The sequence below is a fragment of the Chenopodium album genome, chromosome 17 (assembly GCF_948465745.1).
Source record: "Chenopodium album chromosome 17, dcCheAlbu1.1, whole genome shotgun sequence".
In the NCBI taxonomy this organism is placed as follows: Eukaryota; Viridiplantae; Streptophyta; class Magnoliopsida; order Caryophyllales; family Amaranthaceae; genus Chenopodium; species Chenopodium album.
Window position 1 is genome coordinate 2,440,506 of NC_137850.1, and position 27,634 is coordinate 2,468,139.

The following is a 27,634-nucleotide window of genomic DNA, read 5'->3' on the forward strand; positions in this document are numbered from 1 at the left end:
GGTACTCATGCAAGCAAGGTATTTTCAAACGATTTCACCCCGAAGAGTACATTATACAGCGTTTTTTGATAGTGATGTTCAATAATGCTGGACTAGCCAGGTTTGGCCTTGTATGTATCCCATTGTATGATCTTTGATCTTCACACAAGAAAGGGAAGATGATATTTGGTTGTAAATTGTACGAGGTTAAATTTGAGACCGACTAGAGCTAAGGTGAGTCCAAGGACCAGATCAGAATGGACGAGGTTAAAGAACAAATGAATCATAGTAAGTACTGTGTTAGAGAACGCGGAGCAAAACCTTACTGATGACGTTGAACATAAACTAGTAATAATGGCTGCATTACAGAAAGTGGGAGAAATTACAATAGTATAAATAAAAATTGTTTACTACAAGAATCATTACAATTTACAAGTCAACCACCCTTAAGCCTTGCATATCTGAGGTGGAATGATCTTTCCGCCCTGCAATAATCATTGAAATCTGCAGACCTCTACTAAAAGCTTGGTTGAACAGCAACCTTGTTTGGAACTCGGAAACAAATGGAAACCACGACAATACAGCAATGGGCATAAAGATTATCAGTCCCATCACATATTCATAGGCTCTGCCAAGCTCCTTAATTGATTCCCAGAACTTTAAAGCTTTCAACAAACCCCTGCAAGTTTGCCCAATCTTGAAGAGGGCAAGAACAAGTAGGCACAATTGTTAGGCTTATGGTAGGAAACTCATAGTCAAAAGACAAGCTTGGACTGAGAAAGCAAATGGGCATGAATTAAAAAAGGATTGTTATCATGAATTCATGCATTAATACTTGCATAGACAATCTGGATGGTAATGAGGACATAGTAGTCAGTACAATCAGCTAGAGGTTATTTAGATTGCCACACTTAGAAATTCAATTCAGCACTGTCTTGGGATTGCATCATGCTTGGTAGTGTGTATGTGTGGCACATATGCAACAGTATCATAAATTCATAAGAACAAGAAAATGAAACAGACAAGAAAAGGATAAACGTATAACTTACTAGAAGCATAGCCCACCCGGTGGGCAAGAAAGCAAGGATAGAAGCAAATAGATCTTTTATGGTGAGGTTGCAGACCACAAACAGTACAGTCATAACTGATACAAAGCCAAGGAACAGGAGTCCTTTGAGAATTCTAAACATTAGCTGAAAATCAGTACCAAATCTCCTCCTTCCCATCGAGACCATCTGATGCCAAGAGCAAATAGCCATTGAAAAATTACTATAGGCGGTATAATATTTAGATTCATTAGCAGAGTAAAAAGAAATACATGTAAAAAGAAAATATTTGCTTGTAGAAGAAATCATGTACTTTACTGAATGTTATTTGCTTCAGAACCCATGGTCAAGGAAATTAATTAAAAAAAAAAAAAAAAAAAAAAAACTCATAATACCACCTTTTAATTATCAATCATTGCGTTTAAGCTTTAAGTTGCAAAATTTTAAGTAATTGAAACTATGTCCTAGGCATAACACAAGAGGGAAAATAGGTGATAACTTGCTTATGTTACCTTCAAGACAAGAAGAACAGTAGCCATAACGACCCAAGAAAGTGCATAGACCTATCAGAATAAAATCACAGATAAAAGTCAAGATGTAACCTGCAGCAATGTATAACGAAAATAAATACATGGGATAGAATAATACCAAGACACTCCTGCTTCCATGAGAAATATCAAGATGGTACACGATTCCGTATTGGTAAAGGAAGAAGCGAAGAGAGAGGACTATTTCCAAGAACCGTCCCCTCACAGTTGTATGCTTCAGGTGTTCTTGTTCTCCATCCCACCATGATTCCCAGCTTTTATCTGGCTGTATACCTATTCCACCACGATTTCCCATCCACCTTTTCCAGTCTGTCCAGTCATCAACTGTCTTTTGCCAGTCAAATCCAGATGGATTAAAGAGGAACGGAGCAAACAGCCAAGAGACGACAAGAAACCACATGGACCACGTAACAAAAAGGTAGAGATTTGAGCTGCGGTATGAGTCCCCATAGGCTTCATAAACAATTAAAAGAATAAAAAGTTCCAGAGCTTTCACAAAGTGACTTCGTGAATACCGCCTATAATTGTCTGCAAATTTTGCATGGAAAACAACAAAACCACGCCCTGTCGCTCGATACTTGGAACCTCCATGTAAGATAGTTCTTCCATAGTAATGTGCTTTTGTCCCTAACTGGAAGGTAAAGAACACAGAAGCCAGCTGAAGTTGCATGATTACAAAATCACCTATTGCCGTTCGAAAGCCTCTTTCCAAGCCAATTTCCATAATCATTGGAAGTACTAAAAGTACACCAATTTGAAACATACTTTGTGGTGCTAGAGCCTCTTCAAGGGCCTTGGTTTGATTTATTGTTGCACTATCTATGATCGATTTCTCTAGCCCACTCAATACCATGTACAGACGTCCATACAAAAATATGTATACAGTCAAAACAGTGACCTGAAATGTGGAACAAGATGAGATATATTATAGAGATATCCGAAGCAATAAATTTTAAATGCAAATCAAACAAGTCCCTCCTAAACTTCATCAGCCTAGACCAATTTCTCCAACAATTTTCACTAATTAAACAAATGGGAAGATAATACTGAAACTGCTAGAAAAGTACAAGCATGTCAAGTCTAGCTAAATGCCCATTATCAGGGTAAAATACAGTTTGAGCAAAGAATGACGAGCAAATGATTTTGAGGATGTGTATTATTTCATTTTAACTTCATTGGCGTTAGACTAACCTACTTTCTCTCAAAATGACTTCCCTGATATTAATATTTCTTAGTGCATTTGAAGAACAATACCCATAGTATGTTGACTGGTTCCATCTCACTATTCAACATATGAACTTCAGATAAGACAATCACAATTTTACAAATTGGTTACCATTAAGCACTTCAATGTTGTCAGGGATCCATACCATGCTACTAAAATAGAAGCCCACTGTGGTGTAGTAGAATGAAAGCATCCTGTAAAAGTCAAATCGGCGGCCAAGTCGATAAACATCACGGCTAAGTGTTTGCTCACCATTGCCATTGGCAACTTTAGCCTCAAAAAGGGATATTTGATTCATTCCAACATCACGGCCTTTTCCCACCTGAATATACTCATGGTGTGTAATGAAACCTCCACGTAAGGTTGAATTATAACCTAAGAAGATTAAAGGAAATTAGCAAAGGCTACAGATATAAAATCTCTGTTTTTGAGATGTAAAAGGACATACCTGAGAATATATCTTCGCTCAGGTTAATGATTTTTGAAGCTTTGCTAATTCCTCCCCTGGTTATATGAAATAGTCTGTCAAATATATCAGGATGGCCATAATGGAAACGCACCCTGTTCAGAAATGACAGAAAATCAAACATAAGAAAGTTATATAACCATAAAGATGTTTTCTATGTTTTATTGCAGATGATTGATGAGAAATGAGCCGGCAAGTAAATTGGTAAGTACAAAAGGTTTGGCCTTGGTTGGAGACGTAAGCAATGATATGGTAACTATTTAATAAAGCACGACAGAGAAATTTGTCAGTGACAATCTCATAACTGAATAAGCATCCACCTCTGGGATACTTTTACAGAATTTGAGCTGCTAAGCTGCAGACTGAACACACTTATTTGGCTATTGAACAAAAGGCTTACTTACCACTTCAATATGTAGCAGTTGTATTACGATGTTTTCTATCATTTGTTAACACGACCAAAGATCCTGAATGTCGCTTTTTTTTATACAAAAAAATAAAATTGTACATCCATACATCATCAAATCAGGTCTCTTACCAGTAACTGCCTTTGCAAGAACATCCAATGCGATGACCTCAAATTAAACTTCAGGAAACACAAAAATAAAAATAAAAATAAGAATAAAAATAAAATTGGCTCCTGATTTAAGGCTTTTTTGAATGATCGGTTATGGCTTGGTTACTTTGACCTTTTTTTCTCTTCAGGATCACAGTTCCAAATTTCAGTCAGCCTGACAGACTTGTGACACAATCAGATATAAGTCTAAGCTGGCAGGTTGTTGCCACAGTCAGGCATGTCTAAACCATCACATTAGGCCAACCTGTAGCCATTACACAAAGAAGATACATCCCAAAAATCTCTCCAAGACATTATCAAATGGTATTGAGGTTTCAACTGATGGATATGAGAAAATGTATGGTCATAAAACTCATAGTCTATGGAGGCAATATTCCCATCCAAATTCTGGTAGGCTCTACTAAAAATATCCCACTCTGGTTTGTGCCATATAGTGATACAAAATATTTCAAAGTGTATGCTTTTCAGCAATAAACAAAGGATATATTGAATCATAATCAAAATATGAATCAAAATAATAACCAATGCCCAAGTGCTTCACATGTGGCTGCCTCAAAGGCAGGGGAGGGTTAAATGTATTCAGCCTTTACCCTTGAAAATACCGAGACACTATTCCAGTTAAGACCCTGCAATTGAAAAGTGTTGAATGCCTGCAGCTTCACCAAAAGTGACAATCATACTAATCTATTAAGCCATTTTTTATTAGGTCCATTTTATAGCTCAGGGAACTAAATCATGGGAGGTCATGATCGCCTAAAAGGTCAAATGTTGAAATATGTACTCCATCCTCAAATAATTGTCCTATACATTGCTTTGGTCATTGCATAAATAACTGTCATCTTGCCTTGCATGGAAAATTTACCGGTTCACCCCACCCATCTCATGTGATGTGGGCCCCTCCACTGAATATTTCTCTCTCATGATATCTCCCTTCATATCTCATGTCATGTCCCCCACCAACTCTATGTCCCTCAATTTAAAAAAAAAAAAGTTACCAAAATTTAAATTCCTTACAATTACTCTTAAGTGACAAAGTCTAAGAAGACATTCAATTGACGGAGAGCCTACTTTTTTGCATTGTCATGTAAGAGGTCACAGTTGATACTTTAGTGATTTTAATTTCAGAGTACCAGCCTGTATCAACTTGCATAGACAGCATCGATTGTTGTCTTGGTGGCAACTGATATTAAAGGCCTTTACAGCTCATCAAATATAAGTTAAGCAAAGCTTAATTTCATTGCTTCCACCGGCATGGTCAGTAATAGCTCGTAACTCCAGCTTCCATTGGCACTGGACATCTCATTTAAACAGATTTTAAAGAGGGAATGATCACCTCATTCAGCCCATATATAAAATGATTCATTGGCTCTTAATCTTAAGCGGGAACCAGGGTTATAAACACAGTTATGGTCAAGATCGTGGCACTAGTTACACTTAGTGGAAGTGTGCTTATCTAAACTTATTAAATCTAAAATAAGTGAAAATTAGTTGAGGAGAACAAAGCCTTAGGAAAAATCAAAAGCCAATACGCATCAGCCAAAGGATTGCATATCAGACAATATTGAACCATGACAGGAAAGTATAATGATGATTCATATATATATATATATACAACCAAAAGCAGTGCTACCTCAGAGGGTTGGCCAGGACTCGCTGACCAATGGTAACAAAGCTAGTCTCCTGATTGGACATGAACCACGCTAGAGATGAAACACTGAAATATGAACACAAACAGAATCACAAACATGTTATAATGTAATGTTCTTGCATAAAATGGTTGTAGAGAAAGGATGAAAGGCCAACCTTCCAGTGAAAATATGCTCCCTCAAACCCAATATTGTAGGTTTTCGACGCTTACGACGTGACTTTTGAAACTCTTCCAAAACATTTCTCATTTTAAAAGCTTCTTCAAAATAATTATCCTGTGACACAAATATAGAAAGAGAGGTATGAAAACCCAAAAATACTACCGTCTTGGCATGTCTTGTATTTAAACATATTAAAATATAAAATAAATCCAACAACATTGTCAGTGTCCTATATATAGAATATAGTTATTTATTTATTTTTTTAAAAAAAATCAGCATACTTAAACACAGTAAATTGAAAAGGCACAGCTAAATCCCATCCATGGATGAAAATAAAAATATATATATATAAAAAAAAAAAAAAAAACACATAGATAAAAAAATTGATGGATTTACTATCCCTTCCAAAATTACTTGTCATGTAAGGCTAATTCCGTAATATAATGGCCCCAAGTTAGGGCAGCTTAGTATCAAATCGTAGGAATGAGTCGTAAAATTGTAAGCTTCTACTCCCTCCGTCCCATAATTTCGTGCCTGTATTCCATTTTGGGTGTCCCAAAATGTTGTGCCTGTTTCTAAAAATAACCCATAATCATTACTTACTTCTTATCTTTCCCATACAAAATACACATATACCCAAAGAATCATTACTTTTTCTTTTTTTCATACAATATTCTCTACTTTTAATCTTTCCCATACAATATTTTTTATTTTTATCTTTCCAATAGAAGATTCTACTACTTCCACCATTCTCCTTAATTACCATGTTTTTTGAGAAATAGGCACGAAATAATGGGACGGAGGGAGTACATATTTGCTCAAAAAATTATAAGCAATTCGCACTTGAATTCTAAAGTACTAAAAAATTATCCTCTAACCCAATCTCATACATTTGAAAGTTGTGATGAACAAAATTATAAAACAAACACAATCATTAATAGAATTAATTGGTGAATAACATGTAAGAATGATTTTATCATTTCAAGTAGTCATTGTAGGGATTGTATCACTGGATCATAAGTTTGTATTAACAATTCAAATATTTATCTTGATAGGAATAAAATGTCCTACTTAAAATTGAGACCAGCCACATATTTTTGGATCATATAATAGTAAGATTCTAAGATTCAAATCACAATTCTAACAACCATGATTAAGGTAACAATTACTTCTGGCAGAAGTTATAGTAGTAATTTTGAACTCCACATAGGATACATACACAGTTTCCTGAAAAGCATCTTTTTTATCCTTTCAAGTGTGTAAGTAGTTAAAGCTCTCTTTTAATTACATAAGGTCAAGGAGGAAAACTAAAAGAGCAAAAAATTAAGCTTAGAATTCTATCTAATCATAATAATCAATTCTCCTGTGTTCAATACAATGCAATGCTTATACTTTATACCATCCTCTGTACTCTAGTAGCTATCAGTACCCACTCACATCAACCTATCCCTTCAATTCCTGCTTCCAAGTTATCCAATCAAATACCAAAAAATAACATATAAAACTGAACATATATTCAAAGTCTTCCTTTGTCATTAGATTATATAGTAACTTTGGGATCTTTTGACTCTATAAACCCAAGCCCCCTACCCAGCCATCCTCTCTCAGCCCCTTAACAAGAACCTTGCTTTCAGAGGTCAGAAAGGGGACATCAACTGATAAATGAATGATGACTGACCTGGTTCATGTCTATTGTTTGTAGGGCCTCTCCACGTGTGAAAATAATGGCATGATTTTGGTTCTCAGGCTTGCCTTCACCGATTTCTGTAGGCGGACCCGGAAGCTTGATCCGATATATTTCCTAAAACACATGTAACTTAGTCAAATTACGATTATGTCACAAACTAGGAAATGAATCACACAATACTGAAACATCAGAAATAGAGGATACTTGAAAACTAAAATTGCTATCAGGGATCAAACCAGATCAGTCCACTTGTCAGATATATAGAGCCCTCAGGGAACTGAGTTACTCTGTAAAAATACCTAATTTCTTTCCCAAGCATACAAAAACTCCAAGAGCTCAAATAAAAACATAGAACTATAAGGCATTGTGCAATACGAATAATGCTAAAATAAAGATTCAGCAAACATGGTTATGACAGGATCATCATACTATTTAATTACCTTGTACTAGCGGTTTAAGATACCAATACAACGAGGAAATATTATCTTATCCCTGGCCACATACTAGAAGGGTTTTCATCTTTTTTAAAAGACAAAAGTACGAATAATCAAGCAAGTAGGATGTAAAATATTGTATAATTCTTAAAATAAAAATGAAATTTATGGCTTTGCAAAAAGAACTTGTGAAATATTGTGCAGGTATAAATTTTGCTTCCGGTGACATAAATCTGTTTCTGCCATAATAAATGCAGAAACAGCGCTAAGATAACCTAAAAAGATTGATTAGTACATAAAGAAACATCTTTGAAAGCTCCATACCTCATCCAACTTGAGACCGGCTTTGACCAGAACAGAGTAATAGACCTTCCCATTGTTTTCAGCAACTTTCTCCTCTCTCTCATCTATGTAAGCAACACGCAAAGATGGGTACCTACAAACTTACTACATTACTAAAACATGTGGGGAGTTCATACCCTATTTAAACTACAATTCACTTGTAAAAGAAACTTACGTAATCATGAGATTTAGTATGTTAGTAGCACAGCTTCGTTCCCGAGCATCACTAGATTTTTTCTGATTACCATAGACTTGACAAGAGACAACATAAGTGAACTTCAAATCAGTGAGAGATTGAGAATATTCAAAAATCTTCTTATGTGTTTCACTTTTCTCAATGGTTCGGTAGCCAGTAAAGATAGCTGTCAGGTAAAAAAAAAGATTGAGTCATAATTTATACATTATACAATACTTGGTGCTAATAATTCCAAAAATTAATTGAAAAATTAAAGAGAAATATAATATACCCGTATCTTCAGCATATTCCAAGAAGCACTGAAGCTCCAAAGCCAGACGATAATACATCATTCCTCTAACTAGAGCACACAAACAGATAAGCTTGAGTGACAGCTACAAGCCATACAAAGATAAAAATAAAAATCAGCATGTTATGCACACCTGTTCTAGCTAGTGTTTGCCCTCTATAAGATACCCAATGACGAACCAACTCCCTGGTGTCTTTGCTAGCATATCCGAGTTTTGGATCATTTACTCTTTCCCTGAAGTTATTCCATTCATCTGGAGTGATCCCAAGTTCCCAACATAGAAATACAATCATAAGCCAGAACTTAGTGAAGAAACAACAGAAGACAGAATATGAACATATAAGAATAAAACAACAGAAACAATTTCCATAAAATAAGACTTGAACTTGCATGCAGCAACTGCGAGGCTGACATACAGAAAATAGGGATAAGGGCAAATAGGGGAGAACCCTGTATTCTGTTAGAAGAAAGAGGTGGCAGTGGTGTGAGGAAATAATTATGTGTGTTGAGATCACTATAGTGAGGGGGGGGGGGGGGGGGTAAGAAGAAGAAGAGAGAAGATGGAGAAGGATTTCATTCAGGAAGTTGTTATTTGGTTGCTTGGGAGAGAGTTGAACCTCTCGAATGCTCAGTTGTAACCCCTTTTACTGCAATTTTCTCTTAAACCAAAGAAAACAATTCTTTTCCTTAATTGCTTGTTAATTCTGCAGATTAATTATCTTTTTTATTAACTTTGATCTGAGTTCACCACAAAATCTCCCAACATTGGCACAGTTAGAAGGATCAAAACAAATATATGCAGGCTCAGCTCCACCAACCAAGGCAAGGTTATAGAGGCCAATAGAAAACAAAACACAGAAGAGACAATATTATGACTAACCTGGATATATCTTCTGCAGATAGAATAAGGTTGAAATTCCATCCTCATTTTCTTCGTGAAGTTCATCCCATGAATAGAGAACATCTTCTTTGTAATAAGGGGTCAAAACACTATAATATGTGAAAAGAAATAGTAATGATTAATTGATTTGTAGAAATAAAATGGATAAGGATTGTTACTTTTAAAACGAAGGAAACAATCAAAATCAGTTTAGGATCATACGCCTGATTATTACAGGCTGTATAAATTAAGCTATATGGAAGAGGTCCAACAGACCAACAAGTCCGTTCACAGGTCCCCCACTCCCACCAGCAAAAAAAATAAAAATAAAAAAAAAAATTAAATTAAAAAGATGAAAAGAAAAACTCTGACCCAAAAACAAGCCTTATGGTGAAGTATTAGCAAATTAGGCCCAGATACAAAGAAGAATCAAGGAAGAAAAGATTCAGTTTCTTCTCGAGGTCAAAATTATCACACTTATATTGGATTTGTAACTTTCAAGCTGCGATGGATCACCATGCAATGAACCACCACCCACCGTTCTCACCTACTGCAGACAACAGAAAGGGCAGCAGCAGACCAACAACAAAAACAAGCAGAGCAGCAGACCAACAACAAGCAGTCTGGGTGTTTGTTTGCTACTGTGATAAAGTAGGAAGAAGACAAGAGTAGTACTTGTAGTAATTAAGGCCTTGTTGCCACTTATGCAATGTAGTAGTAGTAATATAAATAGTAGTAGTCTAGAGTAGAGAGTTTTAGGCAGAAAGTATTAAGTTTAGAGAGTCTTGGAGAGTGATGGCCTAAAGCCATTGACGATTGTACGAAAAGCTTCGAGCTTTATTTATCCAAATCAACCTTCCGTCCATTTTATTTATCAACACCACGCTAGTTCGTTGCACACCATACGAAGGTCAACAGTCAAGAAGCGGCAACCGATGAGAAGGGGACAGCAGAAGCAAAGAAAAGGGTGACTTGAGTCAACAAGCACCAAAGAGCAAAGTGACAAAACTCATTAAAGAGAAGTTAGGGAAAAAGCAACAAGCAGTAGCAAGGTCTTAGGTTGGTTTAGCTATTTTGGTTAAGTAGTCACATGAAGGCTAATTGTTCCTTAGAAGTTTGAGTATAAATGTAGTAGTAAGCTTAGTAGTTGAATTATCCAGAAATTAAGTGAGTTCAGTGAGTTCTTCATGAGAGTAGTAGCCTCAAGCTACCTTGAGATTTATAGCCTAAAGCTATAGATATCCTTCTTAGTTTGTATTCCAAAATCATTAGCAATTAATTACTCAAGCTTTTAGCCTTAAATTACTGTTCTTTGTGTTAATCTTGGAATCGGAAATCTGGTCTATTACACAAGCCCATGCATTGAAATGGCTTAAAAGTAAAATATAAAATTTATATGTGTAATGTTATTGTTCTACTTTGTATAATCTTATTCCCAGTGTACATCCACACTTTTATTATTTCTACATAGTCACTCTTACTTGCAAATATATAATTATAACATTTGGAATTTGACACTATTTACACACTCTCCTTTAAAAAGTCTTTTATAAATTTTACTAGCATATAATAAAATATATATATAATGTGCATTGACAAGCGTGAAACTCCAAACATTGCAAGTAAAAATGAAAGAAGTGTATAGTATTCTCTCCCTCATGCCTTAAAATTTTAAGAAGAAAAACAACAGTGAAAATCAAACAACTAAAGTACAGAAAGAACTACAAGCTTATTTTGAAGGTCTCACCTAAAGGAAACCATATTGCGAACATAGGGAGCTGATGGCATGGTCATGAATAATGAATTAGTAAAAAAAGTCATTCGTCGGCGTGCTTCCAGATTTGTAGGAACATTTATTGCAGACTCCTTCTCACTCAAGAGAACATGTAGCCGAACAACCTGGGAAGATGGAAGAAAGGGTTATATCTGAGTATATCTGGTACTAAAAAAGTAAGATGTGAATACCTTTTCCCTCCACGATTTATTACGTAAGAGTGAGATGTTTATCCTTTCAAACCTCTGCTCTCTTTTGCCATCATCGTTGATTTGATGGTCTTGTTGAGTGCCTTGAGTCTTCTTAAAGATACTAGAACATCAAGAACAACATAAGTAATCCGGTTAACCAATTGATCCAAAGTTTTTCTGACTGCTAGATCTAATAACGTAGTTCTTTATTTATTTAGTTGCAACGTTTTGAATTTTGCACAATCTTTGGTAATTTATACTTAAGATATACAGTCATGTGAGATCTCGTTAGTTTCATCTCAATGTATATTCAAAATAGTAACTTTTTTTAAACTTTACTTGTTGACAATTACAGTCATTAATGGTTGAAATTATGCATTGGCAAGTGTAAATGACATCATGTGTAATGATCTCCATAATATCCTGGAGAACATTTATTATATGAGGCTGGACTTCATAGAGCTTACCCAAGGTCATTATAAATGACATCATGTGTAATGATCTCCACAATATCCTGGAGAACATTTATTATATGAGACTCGTATAGGTCTTCATCCGTATAATCACTGTCACTCAGCTGTAAAATATGCAATCTTGTGAGAAAGAGCATAAAGAATACATCACCAACATCAAAAATCACCATCAACTCAATGCACAAAACTCAAGGACTCAGATGTTCACAACCAAACTCCTGCAACTGCAATGGCAGAGAGCAGTTTTTTGTCGGGCCATTCCACACAGGGCACTCATCATGAAAATATTGACAGAATTGCTAAAATAAATACTGAAAAGGGGAGGGAGAGTCAGGCGAAGATGAACTTAATGAAAAGTCTCACCATTAATTTCAGAAACCTCTCCAACTTGGCATGAAGAAAAGGCAGTCCAGCCATACGAAAATCAGCTAAAAATTTGTGCTCCTGTATGCTAGTTTCTACTTTTTCACATATTTGTCTAATTGCTCTGAAACAAATGAAAAGAATTAGTATACAAGTTCACTTCTTGTAACATTTTAAAACTCTATAGGAAGCTGCTCTCTGTTAAAACACAGGCCAATGGTAGAATAGAAACAACTAGCTTACAGTTTATCCTCTCGATCATCCAAAAGCTCAAAGAGAATTTCCCTAAGGGTTTCATAGCATTCAATCACAGCTGAATACATGTAGTCGTCATCCTTGATCTTGTTGAATAACTCAGAATCGTCCTTTTTCTTAAAATCTTTCGCCATATCTAGTGCTATAGGAATCTGTTAAACATTGAATCACAAAGAAGATAACAATACAACCATCAAAGTCGAACCAGCATACATATATGATAATAAGGTCACAAATAGTTAGTGAAAGGGCACACCTTGCTAGCAAGAAGGAAAGGAGGCCATTGAACAACTGAAACCTTACTTGATGTGTATGGTACAAGAAGCAAATCTCTCTCCCTATGTAGAAAAGAAAGTTAAGTAGAAGAATAAAGAAAATGAAAAGAAATTAGGCTGATTCGACATATTAAGCTAATTATCTGGTCTCAAGCAAGATGACCAACCTGTGGCTGATCAAATCTTCTAGCCGCAAATAATGTATAAATTCATTCCACACTTGAGAGAATTTTGCAACATTTTTTCGAGCCTCCTTATCTTCTTCCTACACATTATATGTATTTTAGCTTAAAATATATTAACGATGAAAGATATTAAACATGGATTATATTATACATGAGTAAACAACTAAGATATCATTGATAAAATGGAACTACCTCTGGGCTATGATGAGTTTCCCTTTTCATTCTTGGCACAAGGCGTTCCCTGAAAGCTATAGGCACGGATTCAAATCTGGAGCGCAACATCCCAAGAGTGCGTATCTATATAGGGAAACAAAGTGTCAAATTAGCAAATATTTCATCTTTTTGGTTTTCACTTCAAATTTTTTAAAGAAGAAGTAGAACCATAGAACAACCCATATCACAACTCAACAACTGACATGTGCTGGTCTTATCAGAGGATGGAGATACTTCCTTTTGTTTTTTAGATTTTAAATGCCCCAATTTGACTAGGCACTTATGCCAATGTGGAACCCCGATTATATCTTATATTGTCAACGAGTATTAATTATAAAAAGTAAATTTTTTTGAAATTAAACAATGAGACGATTCTAACAAGCGACCATATGACTATTTTTTTTTTCTTATGCAACATTGGTCAAAGTTGAGTATCTATATAGTGCGAAAAGTCAAACCAGGGAACTTAAAAAAAATGGAGGGAGTACTTCAACTGAGGGCTCATGGGTTCAATCTAGGCACCAGTTTAGTAAGCAAAGGTTTCACTGCAGCAATGTCTGCTTTAATTTATCTCTTTCATAAGATAAATTCACCAATATAGAGCATGGACAAAACATCTATTAAATGTTGCAATACAATATTGACAATAAAAGCACAAACCTCGCCCAAGTGACTGAAAGCTCCAAGGATGCCACCAACAATAGTAGAAAATATAGCATACCATATTTGTGCATCCATAAGATAGACCTAAACATGAAAATAAGGGTATAATATTAAGTCACCACAGAAACTACCAAAATGTAACAAAGTAAAACATTTCATCTACTTATGAACAACTTACAAGAACAACTGGAGCCCATATAGCAATGATAATACCAAAATTGTGTGTCGCTGCATGTACAACAAATATAATTGAAGTCAGTTTATAGTGAACCATCTAAACAAGAAATCATGGTATTCACAAAAATCGAGAAAAAGCTTACCATTAGGAAAGAACTCATGCCATTCGTAGTTATCAACTCTCATACCCCATATTAGCTTTGTTGGCCCAACTAATGGCAAGATCTATGCACCAATTATGAAGTATTAGAACTCGATTGAACTTTACTTGAAAATTTGAGCACAATAAAAGTATAATTTTTGCCAATCCTTCAACAAATTCCAGGGTATCTAAACTTCCTACAACGTTATCATACCAAGAAAGTAATTTTTATAATTTTTTGGAAGGGATGATTGAGGGAGGCTCAGGGGTAGAAGAGACACGATTTCTTTGTACCCGTTATTTATTAACAACATGACTGAAGTAGATTCCAAGATTTTATATTATGTAATTTAGAAGTTTTAATTAAGATCTCAGACCTATTATATAAAAACACAAACCCAAAGTCATATGTGTATCTCCTACTAAATTCTCCCACTTTTTTGGAAATTTTTTTATATATAATGAGTAGTGAGGATCATTAATAGTTGTAATTTAGTTTTCCTTCTCCTATTTCATCCCCTTAACTAAAGTTAATTTTTCTCCTCCCCTTACCCTTCCCTCTCTCGTTATCACTGTCTTTGTCCCTTTCTTCTACTGAGACAGCTTATGTGTTGCATGGATCACAAGACTAGTTAATAAATATTTATAGTAAAGAGATATTGAATTATCAATGATAAAGAAACTTATTCAAGTGAATGCAGTTTAGTACAGGGACAAAGTTCCCCATCAGAATAGCGGAGAATATTTAGAAAATCTAGAAATAATACTGTACAGCTCAATGAATCCTCATGCATTAAACAACCAAGAATACTTTATTGGCAAAAATGCAATAGCACATTCATACTGAGCCAAACTTACCTCCACATAGTAACTAAATGCCAGCTTGCACATTAACAGCAAGATCCAGAACAGCATATACCTGAAAATTGTTGATATTTCCATGGTGTACCACAAGCAAGAGCATAATAATTAACAACACAACATAGATTGTACAAATAACTAGAGAAATCATGGAGCATGATATGATCAACAACAAAATTTGAAGTCATTTAATCTCTCCTAAATACATCAATACAAAGTGTCCTTACTTTAGAAGGGAAAATGTGTCTTCATGCATGCCTCTTGCGATATACAATTTCGGCTGCACCAGCAAAAAAAATGAAGTTCAACAATGTTGCAAAATAGCAGTGGCTTGCAAGAGGTTAGCAGAAAAAATATAAACAATGCAAGAATGAAAGACGCAGAATATGAGAATATGCTTACCTGAGCCCACCACATAATGAGAATAATGATACGTGAATTCGATCTTTCCACAAATTTTCGCACTGGTGGAAAGAAAAATAACAAAGCAGCCAAAATGTTAGGAGCCATGTATAAGGCAATGGCAACTTTGAAAAATAAAGGACTCCTAAGATCTCCTGCCCAGCTTGTGAGAAAGTTTACGAGCCCTGCTGGATTCTGCACAAAGCTGGTATAGCCTATAGGCAACACTATAGCCCAAATAGCTGCAACAACAAACTTCAAGAGATATCGCAGTATTTGAGAAAACTTCAAGCTCCCCCAAGCCTTCCAACTGAGAACTATATCCAGCGTTGCTGCACATAAGAAGTGAAAAGAACATTAACTATTAACAATACAATAATCCTAGAAGAAAACCCTCCAGCATGTGAAAAAGGAAAGACTTTCTGCACAATAATTTTCCATCATTAATCGAGAATTCATCAAGAAAAATGCCAATTAAACAAAGAACGCAGATAATAACCATCACTATGATCCTATCATTGACTTACAAATGACTCTGCAAATGAGTATTATCAGCCTCCGAGCACTCCCCTGCTCATGGATACAGGGAAAGTGCTTAGGGTTAAGTGGAGAAAGCTTAACAAAAAAAAATACAGAAAATCAGGGAAGAAAATTTAAGGAAATCATAGATATGTTAGAATTGGGAATGGTGAGGAGCTTCTGTGACCATATATAGGGAAGGAAAGCTTGTGTACGGGATTATTGAGATAAATCGGGGGAGAATGCATCCACATACACACTGCCATGATAATCCAAACCTCACAATAGAAGTCATTTTCCAGTTTGGACTTAAATCCCATACCCACAGCTACTTACATCTCCAGCAAGAAACACATGACTAGCCAATCAGAACCCAGGTAGAATTCAAGGAGTAGAGATGTTGAAGCATAATCACATTAATCAATCATCAATTTAGATAATATAGACTCAATTAACAAATTGCTCATTTAAAGTACCTCCCATGAAATTGAGGAAAGCAGCAGTAATGAATATGCTTAAAACAGTGTCGAATACATCCGGATCAAATATTGAGGTAATTGAACCAGAAGAACTCCATGCAACAATAACCATTGTCTGCAAACAAATTAGAATAATAGGAAACTATACTATCAGAATCTTCAATTTTCATGAATACTAGATACTAAAAATGGTCAGTATTAAAAATAACAAAGTCTATACTCAGAAGCTACCTGAAAAGCAAGTAAGAAGAATATCCACATGCGGTCAAAGCTTCTATAAAGGTGCCAAAAAGTACGCATTTCGACAAAATTTGTCTTAGGCTTCCTCTTACCAATAGCATCCTGATGGTCATGCTCATGCCTCTGCAAAAGAAGACATGTATTTCATTACAAATTTGCATCCTGTACATGATAAAATACATGATAAAATGCAAGAGCAGAAGACCTGTACATGATAGTTTGTGTCTCGACATGAAAATTTGGAATTTCTGCCCAAAAGTAACATTAATATATAAACCCCCCCCCCCCCCCACACACACACACACACACCAAAAAAAAAAAAAAAAAAAAAAAAAAAAAAAAAAAAAATCAAATCTACAGGACTCAATAGTCAATATGTATGGAGAACAAGTTAATTACAATATTAGCTTTTATTAAAAAATTGAGGTGAAATAACAAAATTCAATACAAAGAGTTACAGGTAATACTAAACTTAGGCATAGAAAAATCTCAATTACAAGTTAGATCAGGAAAAGTTATATTACATGAAACCAATTATTGTGTCATGAACCCATAACCATGATGTGTATCCTATATGTCCTCACAAGTATTGAGCTTCTTCAAAATGAAAGTCAATACAAAATTACAAATGCCTTCATCCAAACTGGAAGCTTTCAGTGGAGAAATCTGAAATCTTTTTAGACACCAAACAAAAAAAACTCCAAGAATCCCTTGTTCCTTGGGCAAGTAAGGCCTATTCTCTTGGACTTATTAAAAAAAACTATTTAAAGAAAATATAGACATCCATAAAGTGGGGGATGCAAGTGGAAAAGTGGTCGATTTTGAGTGGGAAAACGGATATTGCAATGCAGAATTGGGTTTTAAGTTTGGAAAAAATTGGTTTGAGAAAGAAAGACTCCAAGCAGGTTGATTAAAAAAAGGGTAGTGCTATATAAGCATTAAATACACTTCCTAAATATTATTTTAAAAAAAAATACACTTCCTATATATTGAAAATTTAGAAATTCATGACAAAAACATGTGTAGATTAGTGTGAACAATGTTTATTTTTTCAAAATCTTTACTTTTTTACGTACATTGATATACACGTTTTTAGAAATGTATTTAATGCTTATATCAAAGGTTGCATATAGCAATACCCTTAAAAAAAGACGAACTAATAAGGGAAGTACGAAGACTAGTAAAGGATGGATTTACGGAATCATAGATAATGTTAACATAACAGCCACTAAAAATCAATTTACTTACAGACATTTGTAAGTAGTATCAACAGTTGATATGCAAACATTTAGAAGAAGAAAAGTCAGATATTCCATAAGATAATGCTGATTATACTGGCAATAAAATTAAAGATGATTCAAATTTGTAAGCAAAACGACAATAAAATTGTAAAAATAATAATTCTATTATTATCGATTTATCATTATGTAAGACTAATAAAATAAGCAAAAAGTTGTTCCAACAAAAATTCAGCTTAGATCAAAAAAATAATCTGAACAATAATTTCATTTGAGCATAGAACAATTTTAACTAATAAAAAACCAGTGTGTTCAACATAAAGCTTTTGGTCACCACAAAACAATTTTAATCTTCATATATCAACCTAATGTTCCAATCAGATGTTAGTTAAAAAGGACAATGCGTCAATGCCTAAAATAAGATTCCTCTTAGAGAAGTTGTCCAACGACTGCTTCCAATACTTAAATAAGCTAACTCCAGTACTCCACAATCATGTTCTCATTTTCACAGCCACACTCTAGGGAACTAAAACGAAACAAGAAAATTTCCAATTGAAACAGGATAGCAGATGCTCTGAGGTGAACTAAAAAATCAACATGACAACAAAAAACAGAAAAATTCCATCAAGACCGGATGTACATAATTGTTGCTTCAAAATCTACTAGTTAGAATCTTGGAATAGTAGTTGTTTACTATGACTTCAGTGCCATGCTTTATCTGACTTCATTTTTATCACTTAATATCATTTTAGCAACACTATTCAGAAAATGTAATAACAATCTGTTTATCAACAATCCTTATGTTACAATCTGCTTGTCACTCTTGTTGCACACCATGTTCTCTTGCTTACAATAAATGTAATAACAACCATCTCGGCCATTGACAAATACTTGGAAGAACACAGTTCCAGGATGATAACATTGCAATTCATTATCACAATCACAGAATTAAAACAATATTAGTAAGCATTATTTTACCAGCTGTTTCTCCATTCTGTTAGGCTGTGTCTCCGTCCTTGGAGGATGTGTCTCTTTCTCTTTCGGAAAAAAGTCAGCAGTGCGATCCATTGGCCACCCTAACTTGAAACATTTTTTAGACCTATAAAAGAACTCCGTTTATAAGAAATATCAAATACGGCACAGAAACCGTTATATGCCCTTTAATCTTACCAAAAATATTCATTCAGATCATCATAATTTCTCCAAGCTGAGTGGCTTGCCGTGCCTCCTTTGTTTCTTCTTGCTTCCTTTTTGAACAATTGGAAGTCATTCGTTTGGGCGAATTTTGCATATGGACAGTACAGATTACATTCATGTGAGAAAAACATACCTTACGAACAACGTCATATATTGGAGTTATAATTTCCTTTAGAAAAAAAATTTCTCTGTGCTCCATAGTTTGATAAGGCTCTCCCGTGATTGGATATACGTTGCTATACAAAACTCCATGAACTTCACTAGCCATCTACACGCATTAGGAATACATAACATACATAATTTAGAGAATGGTAACCAAAAAATGTTGATCGTGAATTGCGTCAAAGATTGATAAGATTTTCAACGGAAAATGTGATTATCACAAATCACTCAATTTCTTTTCAAGGTTTACATACCATATAATCTCACAACACACAAGCATGGAACATTTTCCTCCAGACCAAGCATCAGCAGTATAGCATTTTTGTTGATCATATATATGGGCTTCCAGTGACAGAACACAGTTCTAAAGAGAATTTTCTTTATAGATTAAAAAGTCATGTCAGGGTTATATATGCAATAAACAGCCTCAACAGCAAATATTTTAACAGTTAACAGTTCTATTAGGTGTTATTCCCATACTCCATTCTATTTGTTGGTCCTTACTCCCTAGTACTTTTGACAATTCTATTTGGTGGACAACAATTTTTTGGAATGTACATATTACCCTTTTTTTTATTGAGAATTTTCACTCTATGCCCCTTCGTCATATATTGGAGTTATAATTTCCGTTAATGTTCATGGCAAATGTGTGGTGTGTGTAATTGAGCAGACCTCCCATACTTTTTCATGACCTTCCTTATGTAGAAAAACAATCATAGAGACAAAATGAGAATAGGGATATTTTTGGGGACCATGGTTTATGGCTGTTTATAATAGTTGTTAAGGAAGCTTTTTAAAAAAGATTTATATAGGTTGTGTTCTCAGGTTATTATAATTTTATCTTTGCTGAACTAGAGATAAACCATAGTGTTTAATTGACCTGAAAACATTATTATTGCTTAGTACTTTCATGCAAACAAATAGAAAATCACTTGTTAAGCACCAAGAGATACTCCCTTCCATACCAGTTGAACACTTGAATTTTATGAAAATAACATGAACCCATGAAAAATAGAGGATGAATAAGCTTTAGGGGGAGGGGGGGGGGGGGTTCTGGGAAATTCACTATTGGAGTTTTGTTATTATATAGAGAATTTCAACCGAAGAAAGAAATTTAAATCAAACACTTTCAGGTGTGATCACCAGTTACTTACATTATGGAAGATGTAGCATAGGCACTCGGGCATGAAGCGAACATTTGAAGCTTCACCCCAGATAAGGAGATAAAGTGCAATATACAAAAGTTCCGATTGCTGCTGATGATCAGCATCAGGAGGAAACCTTGAAAATTCCACGTAAAACCAAGTCAACAAGTGACCTATATGCCTTATTCTTGAGAATGGGTAGTGCATTCTGGCTGTACATTAGATAAACAATATTACTTCCATTCTACAGGACAAGAGAACTTACTTGAGATTTGATTTGCAATGAAGATAATCACACCATCTTTCATAATTTTTAAAAATCTTATCCTTTAGCTGGTGGACAGTTTGATGGTCAAGCTGCATCCCTCAATCATTAAGTACTAATTAATCATATGTATCAAAACCTTAAAAATAGTTAAAATAATAGATGTTAACCTACCACTTCATAGTCCCCGGGCCTCCTAACCCTTACATCCATGTTTGCAAGTATCAATATTAGGTGCTCCCTCTGATTTGCAACATTTCCTTTCTTTTACCGCAGAGAAAGGAAAAAAAGAGGAAAGAATGAAAGAAAGGAAAAAACAAATGAAACATCAGATATTGGCAACTATCAGATTGTGTAATCTCAATAAATAAAAGCATTGAATGAAATCTATAGATTATTCAACATACATAAACAGAAAAAAGATGATGTATGCATGGTTGCATAGAGACAGTACCACAAAACACGCATTCTGATGATCAAATTCATCAAACCACCTTGCTATCTAAATTTAAAAGAATTTTCTATATGAATGGTACTCCACTGGCACATGATTAAATCTGATTTTCCATTACTCCCTCCGTTTTTTTTAAGTACCCCATGTTGACTTGGCACATATGACGATGCAGAACTTTGATCAATAATACCTTTAATTATTAATTAGTACAAATAATAAGAATATTAATAATCTATTCATTGAGACGATTCCAACAAGTACCCACAAGACTATTTTTTTCTTATGTACAAATTACAAACATTGGTCAAAGTGGATAGTGCAAAAAGTTCCAATGGGGCACTTCAAAAAAAACGGAGGGAGTATCATCTCGGCTATTTAAGGCAAAAACGACACCCTCCCAAGCAAAATTGACTGAGCAGAAATTACCAGAGCCAAAAGACCAAATAGATACTGCTATATATAGAAGTGCCTTATCAGGCCGAAGAAGCAAGCCGATTGTGTTACCTCAACAACAGTATGTTCTAGTACATACATGGTATATGTAAAGAAGCCAAACTAGTTCATAAGTGAACCAGTGTACAAAACTACATACACAAACCAATTCGCACATTCCAAATTGTGGCTCACTAGGAGGGTGAATGATATACTTAATACTATCCATTCTAAAATAGACAGATGATTAGCCACACGGTATGACAGATGCAATCATTCTAGTTCATTTATATCATCAAGACCAATCCCTGATTTATCGCATTTGTCACCAAATTTAACTCTTTCGAATTGGAAGGTATGACACAAAGAGTTACATTTCCATGGTGACACTATACAATTCTTCATAACAGGACCAGTGGGATAATACTTATGACAGGATATTGGACTAGATCGTTATGGGGCAGTCACTAAGCTGGTGCTTTTATGGGCTAAGACAACGAGGGATTTCAAGTATCACTAGACTGTGAGATTCAAAGAAATTGGGATAATTCCTGCTTTGATTTTAAAGGACAGTGTTCCCTCTTTTGCTTGAACTCCTTTTTCTGAGCTTTTATACTTTTTTCTTGTCAAACAAAAAAATGGAAACAAATTTTGGAAATCCAATCAACCAATCCTGCCTTTCAGACTATTAGATTTTATCAGAAAAAGGAGAAAAAGCAGATCCTCTTACCTATGCTATAGTGGAAAAGATACTCATACAGAAAACATAGTTTCTTGTTTCTCACAAAAACTAAGCAGCCAAGTAGTGATTTCATGTGGAACAATAAAAAGTATAAGATGAATTTCAGGAAAAACAGGATACCAATTTGATATCTCAGTATAAAATGAGACTTCCACTGAGTAAACGAAACTAAATTGACTGAGGGTACATCAAAACATATGATCTTGATTAGTGATTTCGAGGAATGTAGTTGATCAGAATACAAGCTTTTCTCTTGCTAACACTCGTCAGAAAAAAGCCTTGCTTCTCAAGGTTGGAGGAAAAAGCATTTTAGAGCTAAAATTGAAAAGGTTAAACTACTCAAAAAGGCCTAAAGCTGTATACCAGCTAAATTAATAAGCCTACCCTCCCTCAAGCCCAAAGCAGAGATGGAAAAGACCCTCATCAACAATGTTTACCTGAAACCCAAAGATGGATGCTAGCCAGTCGAGTATATCATTGATAGACTTGTCCTTGTACTCCGGCATAATAATATTATCACCTAGTGTACTAGACGCTAATCGAGGCATGGGAAGATTGGCTGTATTGCGTATAGCCCGAATTGCAGCTTTTATCTGGATGTTTCAGACAAACATGTCGTCATTAAATTTACACAGTTACGGACAATGCAAAAGCACAGATGGAGAATGTAATTGACCTCAGGAAGTTCCATAATTGCTGGCTTAACTCCAATATCAAAGAGAGGAAGAATATTATAATGCTCATATTGCTCTCTATTCCTTTCCACTTCCTTGGCATAACTTTCTGTCTGCAATAAACTTGAATGTTAAGATTTAACCTGATACTATTGATATGAAAGGTAATGTCAATAATATAATAAAACATTAAAAAAATGCATGAATCAAACCTTTGCATCAACTTTTGCATAGGGTACCACTGTCCTTAAAACGTCGTACAGCACAGTTGCTATCTGATAAACCTTGGCCATTTCTTCCCTTAAGAAAGCAACATAATTCAGAATCTAATGAGCAACAGAATTCATTTTGGGTACTACTGGGGCATAATAACACCGTATAACATATTTTGTGTGCTTCTCTATTTCACCTTAGACAGGATCAACAAACAATGATAAGTACTTCCTCTGTCTCACATTAGTTGGAACACTTAACACTATATAAAGTTTTAGGAGGATTGTAACCCATTGTAACAATCATTGATATGAGAGGAGAGGGCAAGAGGGTTGGCTTACAGTGTCTTTGTTTGTGCACCCTGCCTAATGTTCTTCTCACAAAAGTCCTGGTAGAACTCCTGAATTTCTCTTGGATCACTTTTAGTCCTTGGGTGAGTTTCCACCTCCTCCTGTAATAAAGAGGATACAGTAAACTCTTAACAAAAACCTTCCACACTACTGGACATAACAAAGGAGAACATTTGTCTATATATCACTAGGAGAATCACATAAGAATCAGTGACATTATATCTTCCCATAACCCCATTTGACCACTTAAATGACCGATAGGCTTTAGTTTAATGAATACAGCACCAGTGCCATATATGAAACAGCAACGACAAGCAAGTAAACTCTCCTCTTTCTTATTTCTTTTCATGCTCGTTTTCCACATCAATATTAAAAAAATTAAGAATAAACCATCTTCTAGATTTAGGCTCAAATATTCATTCGATATGTTAGCAACTCAAGAGAATTAATAATTGACTTAGTCTCTGTAAAAGAAGATCTATCCTGTAGCAAGGCAACTGTTAAAGCATTTCACTTATAATGCAAATTTAGCAAAAAAAAAATTTGTGAACAGCATAAGATCTTTTTTGTCGATAAAAAACATAAGGAAAATTGGCTTAAAATAATCCTAATTATTAACAGTGTGTGAAATCCTCAACTATTTGCTATTAGCAGTACAATCTTTTCTACTATATGTGCAAAACGGTATGCCAGCCACCGAAAAAGGCATTTTAAGAAATATTCCGTCCATATTCATTATTAAATTTTTTTTATTATATTTTTTTTTTCAAAATACATTTTTTGTTAATAATTCATGCCTACCCAATTGTTAGGCTTAGGCTAGTAAATTAATTTATGTAAAGAAAACAAAAAATTCTACTATCAAACAAAAGTAAATAGGGTATTTAAATACATTGCTATTTTAAAAAAGTGATTAGATTACGTAAGCGAACAAATTATGCTATAGATTTAAATCGAAGTAATTTAACACTTTTTTTTACATAACACTTTCTTCTTAATGGTGGTAAAAAAATTGTTAATTAATTTGACTTTTTATCTAGTCTAATATCTCTCTTAAAGTATGTGTCATGTCAAAGTAATGTGTTATTGTAAATAAAAATGGAGTATGTATTTTAAAAAATTTATAATTAATATGGAGTATAAAAATAATATAATAATGAATATAGACGAAATATTCCACGAAATACCTTCTCTGATGGCTAGCATACCATTTTGCACATATACTATAAAAGGTGGTATTGCTGAAAGCAAATAATTGAGGTCGTATTATTTTACACCCACCGTGAATAGTTGGGATTATTTTCAGCCAATTTTCCAAAACATAAAGATAAGTCAATAATTAAACCTATTATTATTAAGCCTAAATTGAGACTTCAGAAAGTAAGCAATGCAATAGGCATTATTAAGGTCGTATTATGGCATTATGCAATAGGCATTATGGTATAAAACATAATTCCCGTTATTCTCCGTGTCTCATAAAACTCTTGGAACAAGAAACAGCAAATTCATAGCTAAATGTGATGGTATTTCTTAATCAAGTCGATACATGGATGCTACCCACCACCCAACATTCTGTTATTCAAGTTGCAAAACCTCCTTGAAATCAACTGCTAGCTTACCCAAAAAAAATAAGGGAAAAAAATTGTTCAGCATAGAGATCTGGTAAAGAAAAGATCCCACCTTTTCAAGTCTATGTAATAGATACGTTTTGAATTGACGAACACCTCGCCCGCTTGATGTTGGGTCCATCTTATGAGCCTTCTCAAATGCATGAAAGCGACCTAGTTGATAAACAACATCAATTGAGAAAAAGGAACATCACAAAAAGAAGATTTATTGATACCAATATACTTGTGTCCTTTTTCAATCAATAGAACAACAATATAACTTCTGAGTCTGAAACAGATGATAAAAACAGCCATTGTTGCATAAAAATAAAAAATAAAAAATAAAAATAAAAAGACCAAGACAAGCAGAAGTGAAGCTGTTGATGCAGTAATATTATTCCCATATTATGGTCAATATAGTAAACTATCAGTTCCTTATGATTCAGTATTACTCCGTATACCATAACTCCAAAAGACGAAATAATACCAATGCCATTAAACAACAAATCACCTAAATTTTGTGCTCAAACTCACTAAATTTGGTCATAAATTTGTCAGAGATTGTATTGAGCTCATGATTCATAATCCATTCTACAATTTGATATAGTACTACTAATATATGCTTCTAAACTTATCTAAAGTAGCATTTTCGCGAAATCATCATCATACAATGTCTACTTTCTACTATAAAATAAAATCAAATAGGAAAAAAAAAATGTAAAAATTAATTTATAAAATAAAATTCACAAATCTTATTATACTAATTAAAGTTCTACCATTATCTCAATCAGTAAACACAAACCAAAAACAAATAAGCCTATACCCTTAAATTCAATTGAAACACAAAATGTAAATAAAATTAAAAACAAAACTCAATAAATTCCAAAATTGACCAAAAAAATAAGAGAGAAAAAGAGATGAGATTACATAAATAAGCAACCCTAGGGTTTACAACTTCGACTTCATTAGCAACCCTAAGAATAGGAGCAATAACAGCAAGAGAAGAAGGAACAAGTTCACTATCAATCGGAATCTCATCTTTAGTCGGATCAATCATAGTAAGAGCTCGAGTCATCCGCCTCGAAGGCGGCCGTGACCCTAAATCGCCTTTGCTCCCACTGGAACTCGCCATATCGCACCACCGCCGGTACCAGCACCAGCACCGCCACCGTATGTAGTATCCACAATTTCAGTCTCTTGGTTTTTCGGCTCGAGATTGCGAATAAAGAGATAAACAACATTGTATGAATGATTTAGAGAATGATGAAGATACTTTGTGTAGGAAGTGGGGCAATGAATCCAAAGTAGTGCTTTTTCTTTATTGCTTTTCTCTTTGAGCAAGTAAAGAATTGCTGGTTTTTTTTTTTTTTTTTATTTGTTTTGGTTTTTGTCTTGGTTATGAGCTCCCATCAACTTTAATGGAAAAAAGGAGATGTTTTCTGGGTTTCTTTTTTGAATTATTTGTTATTTATAATGGTTTGGAACTTGATAAAGTTGGGGCGGGAAGAAAGAAGAAAAAGTGGGTCTTTATGTTTACAACTAACGACTATCCCACTATTCTACTCCTAATTTAGTATTCTTAGCTTGGTAAGCTATTACGACGCAGTCCTCCTCCGTCCCTCGATGTTTGCCGCACCTCCACACTTAAGCCCCTTTTTTTTTTTTTTTTTTTTTTTTTTTTTTTTTTTTTTTTTTTTTTTTTTTTAAGCTGCTATAATCTACTCTATTCTGTTGCTAAAAGCTCCTCTATTGAGCTCTGCTGAAATTTGCTCAAAAAAACAGAGCTTTGATTAGCTTATTTTTAACAATTGTTAAGAAACGCGTTTGAATGGTTTGATTGTTAACAACTTAACATCGCACTAATGTGTATTTTCGTGTCTTTGATTTCATTTATAATTTTTATATTCACTAAAATCTATAATCAAAGTTTGTCCACATGTGGCTTATATTCATTGAAACTTGTTGGAGATTTTAGAGTATTTAGTTGATTATTATTCATGTTATGTTAAGTTTAAGTCATTTGGTTAAGGTGTCATGACTTAGACAACATATGATTAAGGTGGTAGTGTTTAACTAATCAAGAGAAAGGAAAATAGTGGCTTATTTGTCACTAATTATGTTGCGACCGCTACATAAGGATTTGATATCTCTTGTATTAGTGTGGCAATTACGTTACTTAATACATAATAGCTTATGTTTCAATTGATGACTAATGCATTGTTTAATGCATGTCTTAATACATTGTTTAAGACATGTATTGATACATTGTTTCAGTTTAATATCTCTTGATAACATTTGGAAGTCAATGCATTGTTACATTATGCATGTCTTAATGCATTACTTAATGTACTTAATACATTGTTTAATGCATAACTTTATGCATTGCTACGTTTGGAAAATGTAGTGACATACTACTATTTTATATATATGAGAAACTCCTCATATGATGGATGGAGGTTGTGAGAT

General features: G+C 34.4%; 1 protein-coding gene across 1 annotated transcript; it reads right to left on the reverse strand.

The window, feature by feature from the left end:
- Positions 1-293: 293 nt before the first annotated feature.
- Positions 294-26,661, reverse strand: LOC145589375 (callose synthase 7-like). The gene is made up of 42 exons (XM_081645912.1): positions 26,096-26,661; positions 25,242-25,342; positions 23,553-23,662; positions 23,211-23,298; positions 23,001-23,111; positions 22,762-22,917; positions 20,871-20,960; positions 20,697-20,788; positions 20,441-20,567; positions 19,258-19,392; positions 19,098-19,174; positions 18,906-19,026; positions 16,681-16,812; positions 16,447-16,564; positions 15,452-15,783; positions 15,277-15,329; positions 15,047-15,107; positions 14,190-14,271; positions 14,048-14,097; positions 13,867-13,953; positions 13,186-13,290; positions 12,976-13,073; positions 12,790-12,871; positions 12,522-12,685; positions 12,279-12,402; positions 11,910-12,019; positions 11,443-11,563; positions 11,225-11,376; positions 9,478-9,587; positions 8,731-8,850; positions 8,580-8,648; positions 8,288-8,474; positions 8,095-8,206; positions 7,328-7,450; positions 5,645-5,763; positions 5,472-5,555; positions 3,247-3,359; positions 2,944-3,173; positions 1,674-2,471; positions 1,538-1,588; positions 1,029-1,214; positions 294-675 (listed from the first exon to the last, which is right to left on the reverse strand). Exons 1-42 carry the CDS (start codon positions 26,298-26,300, stop codon positions 409-411), a joined length of 5,853 nt encoding a protein of 1,950 aa, XP_081502038.1. The 5' UTR covers positions 26,301-26,661; the 3' UTR covers positions 294-408.
- Between the last annotated feature and the right edge of the window lie 973 nt (positions 26,662-27,634).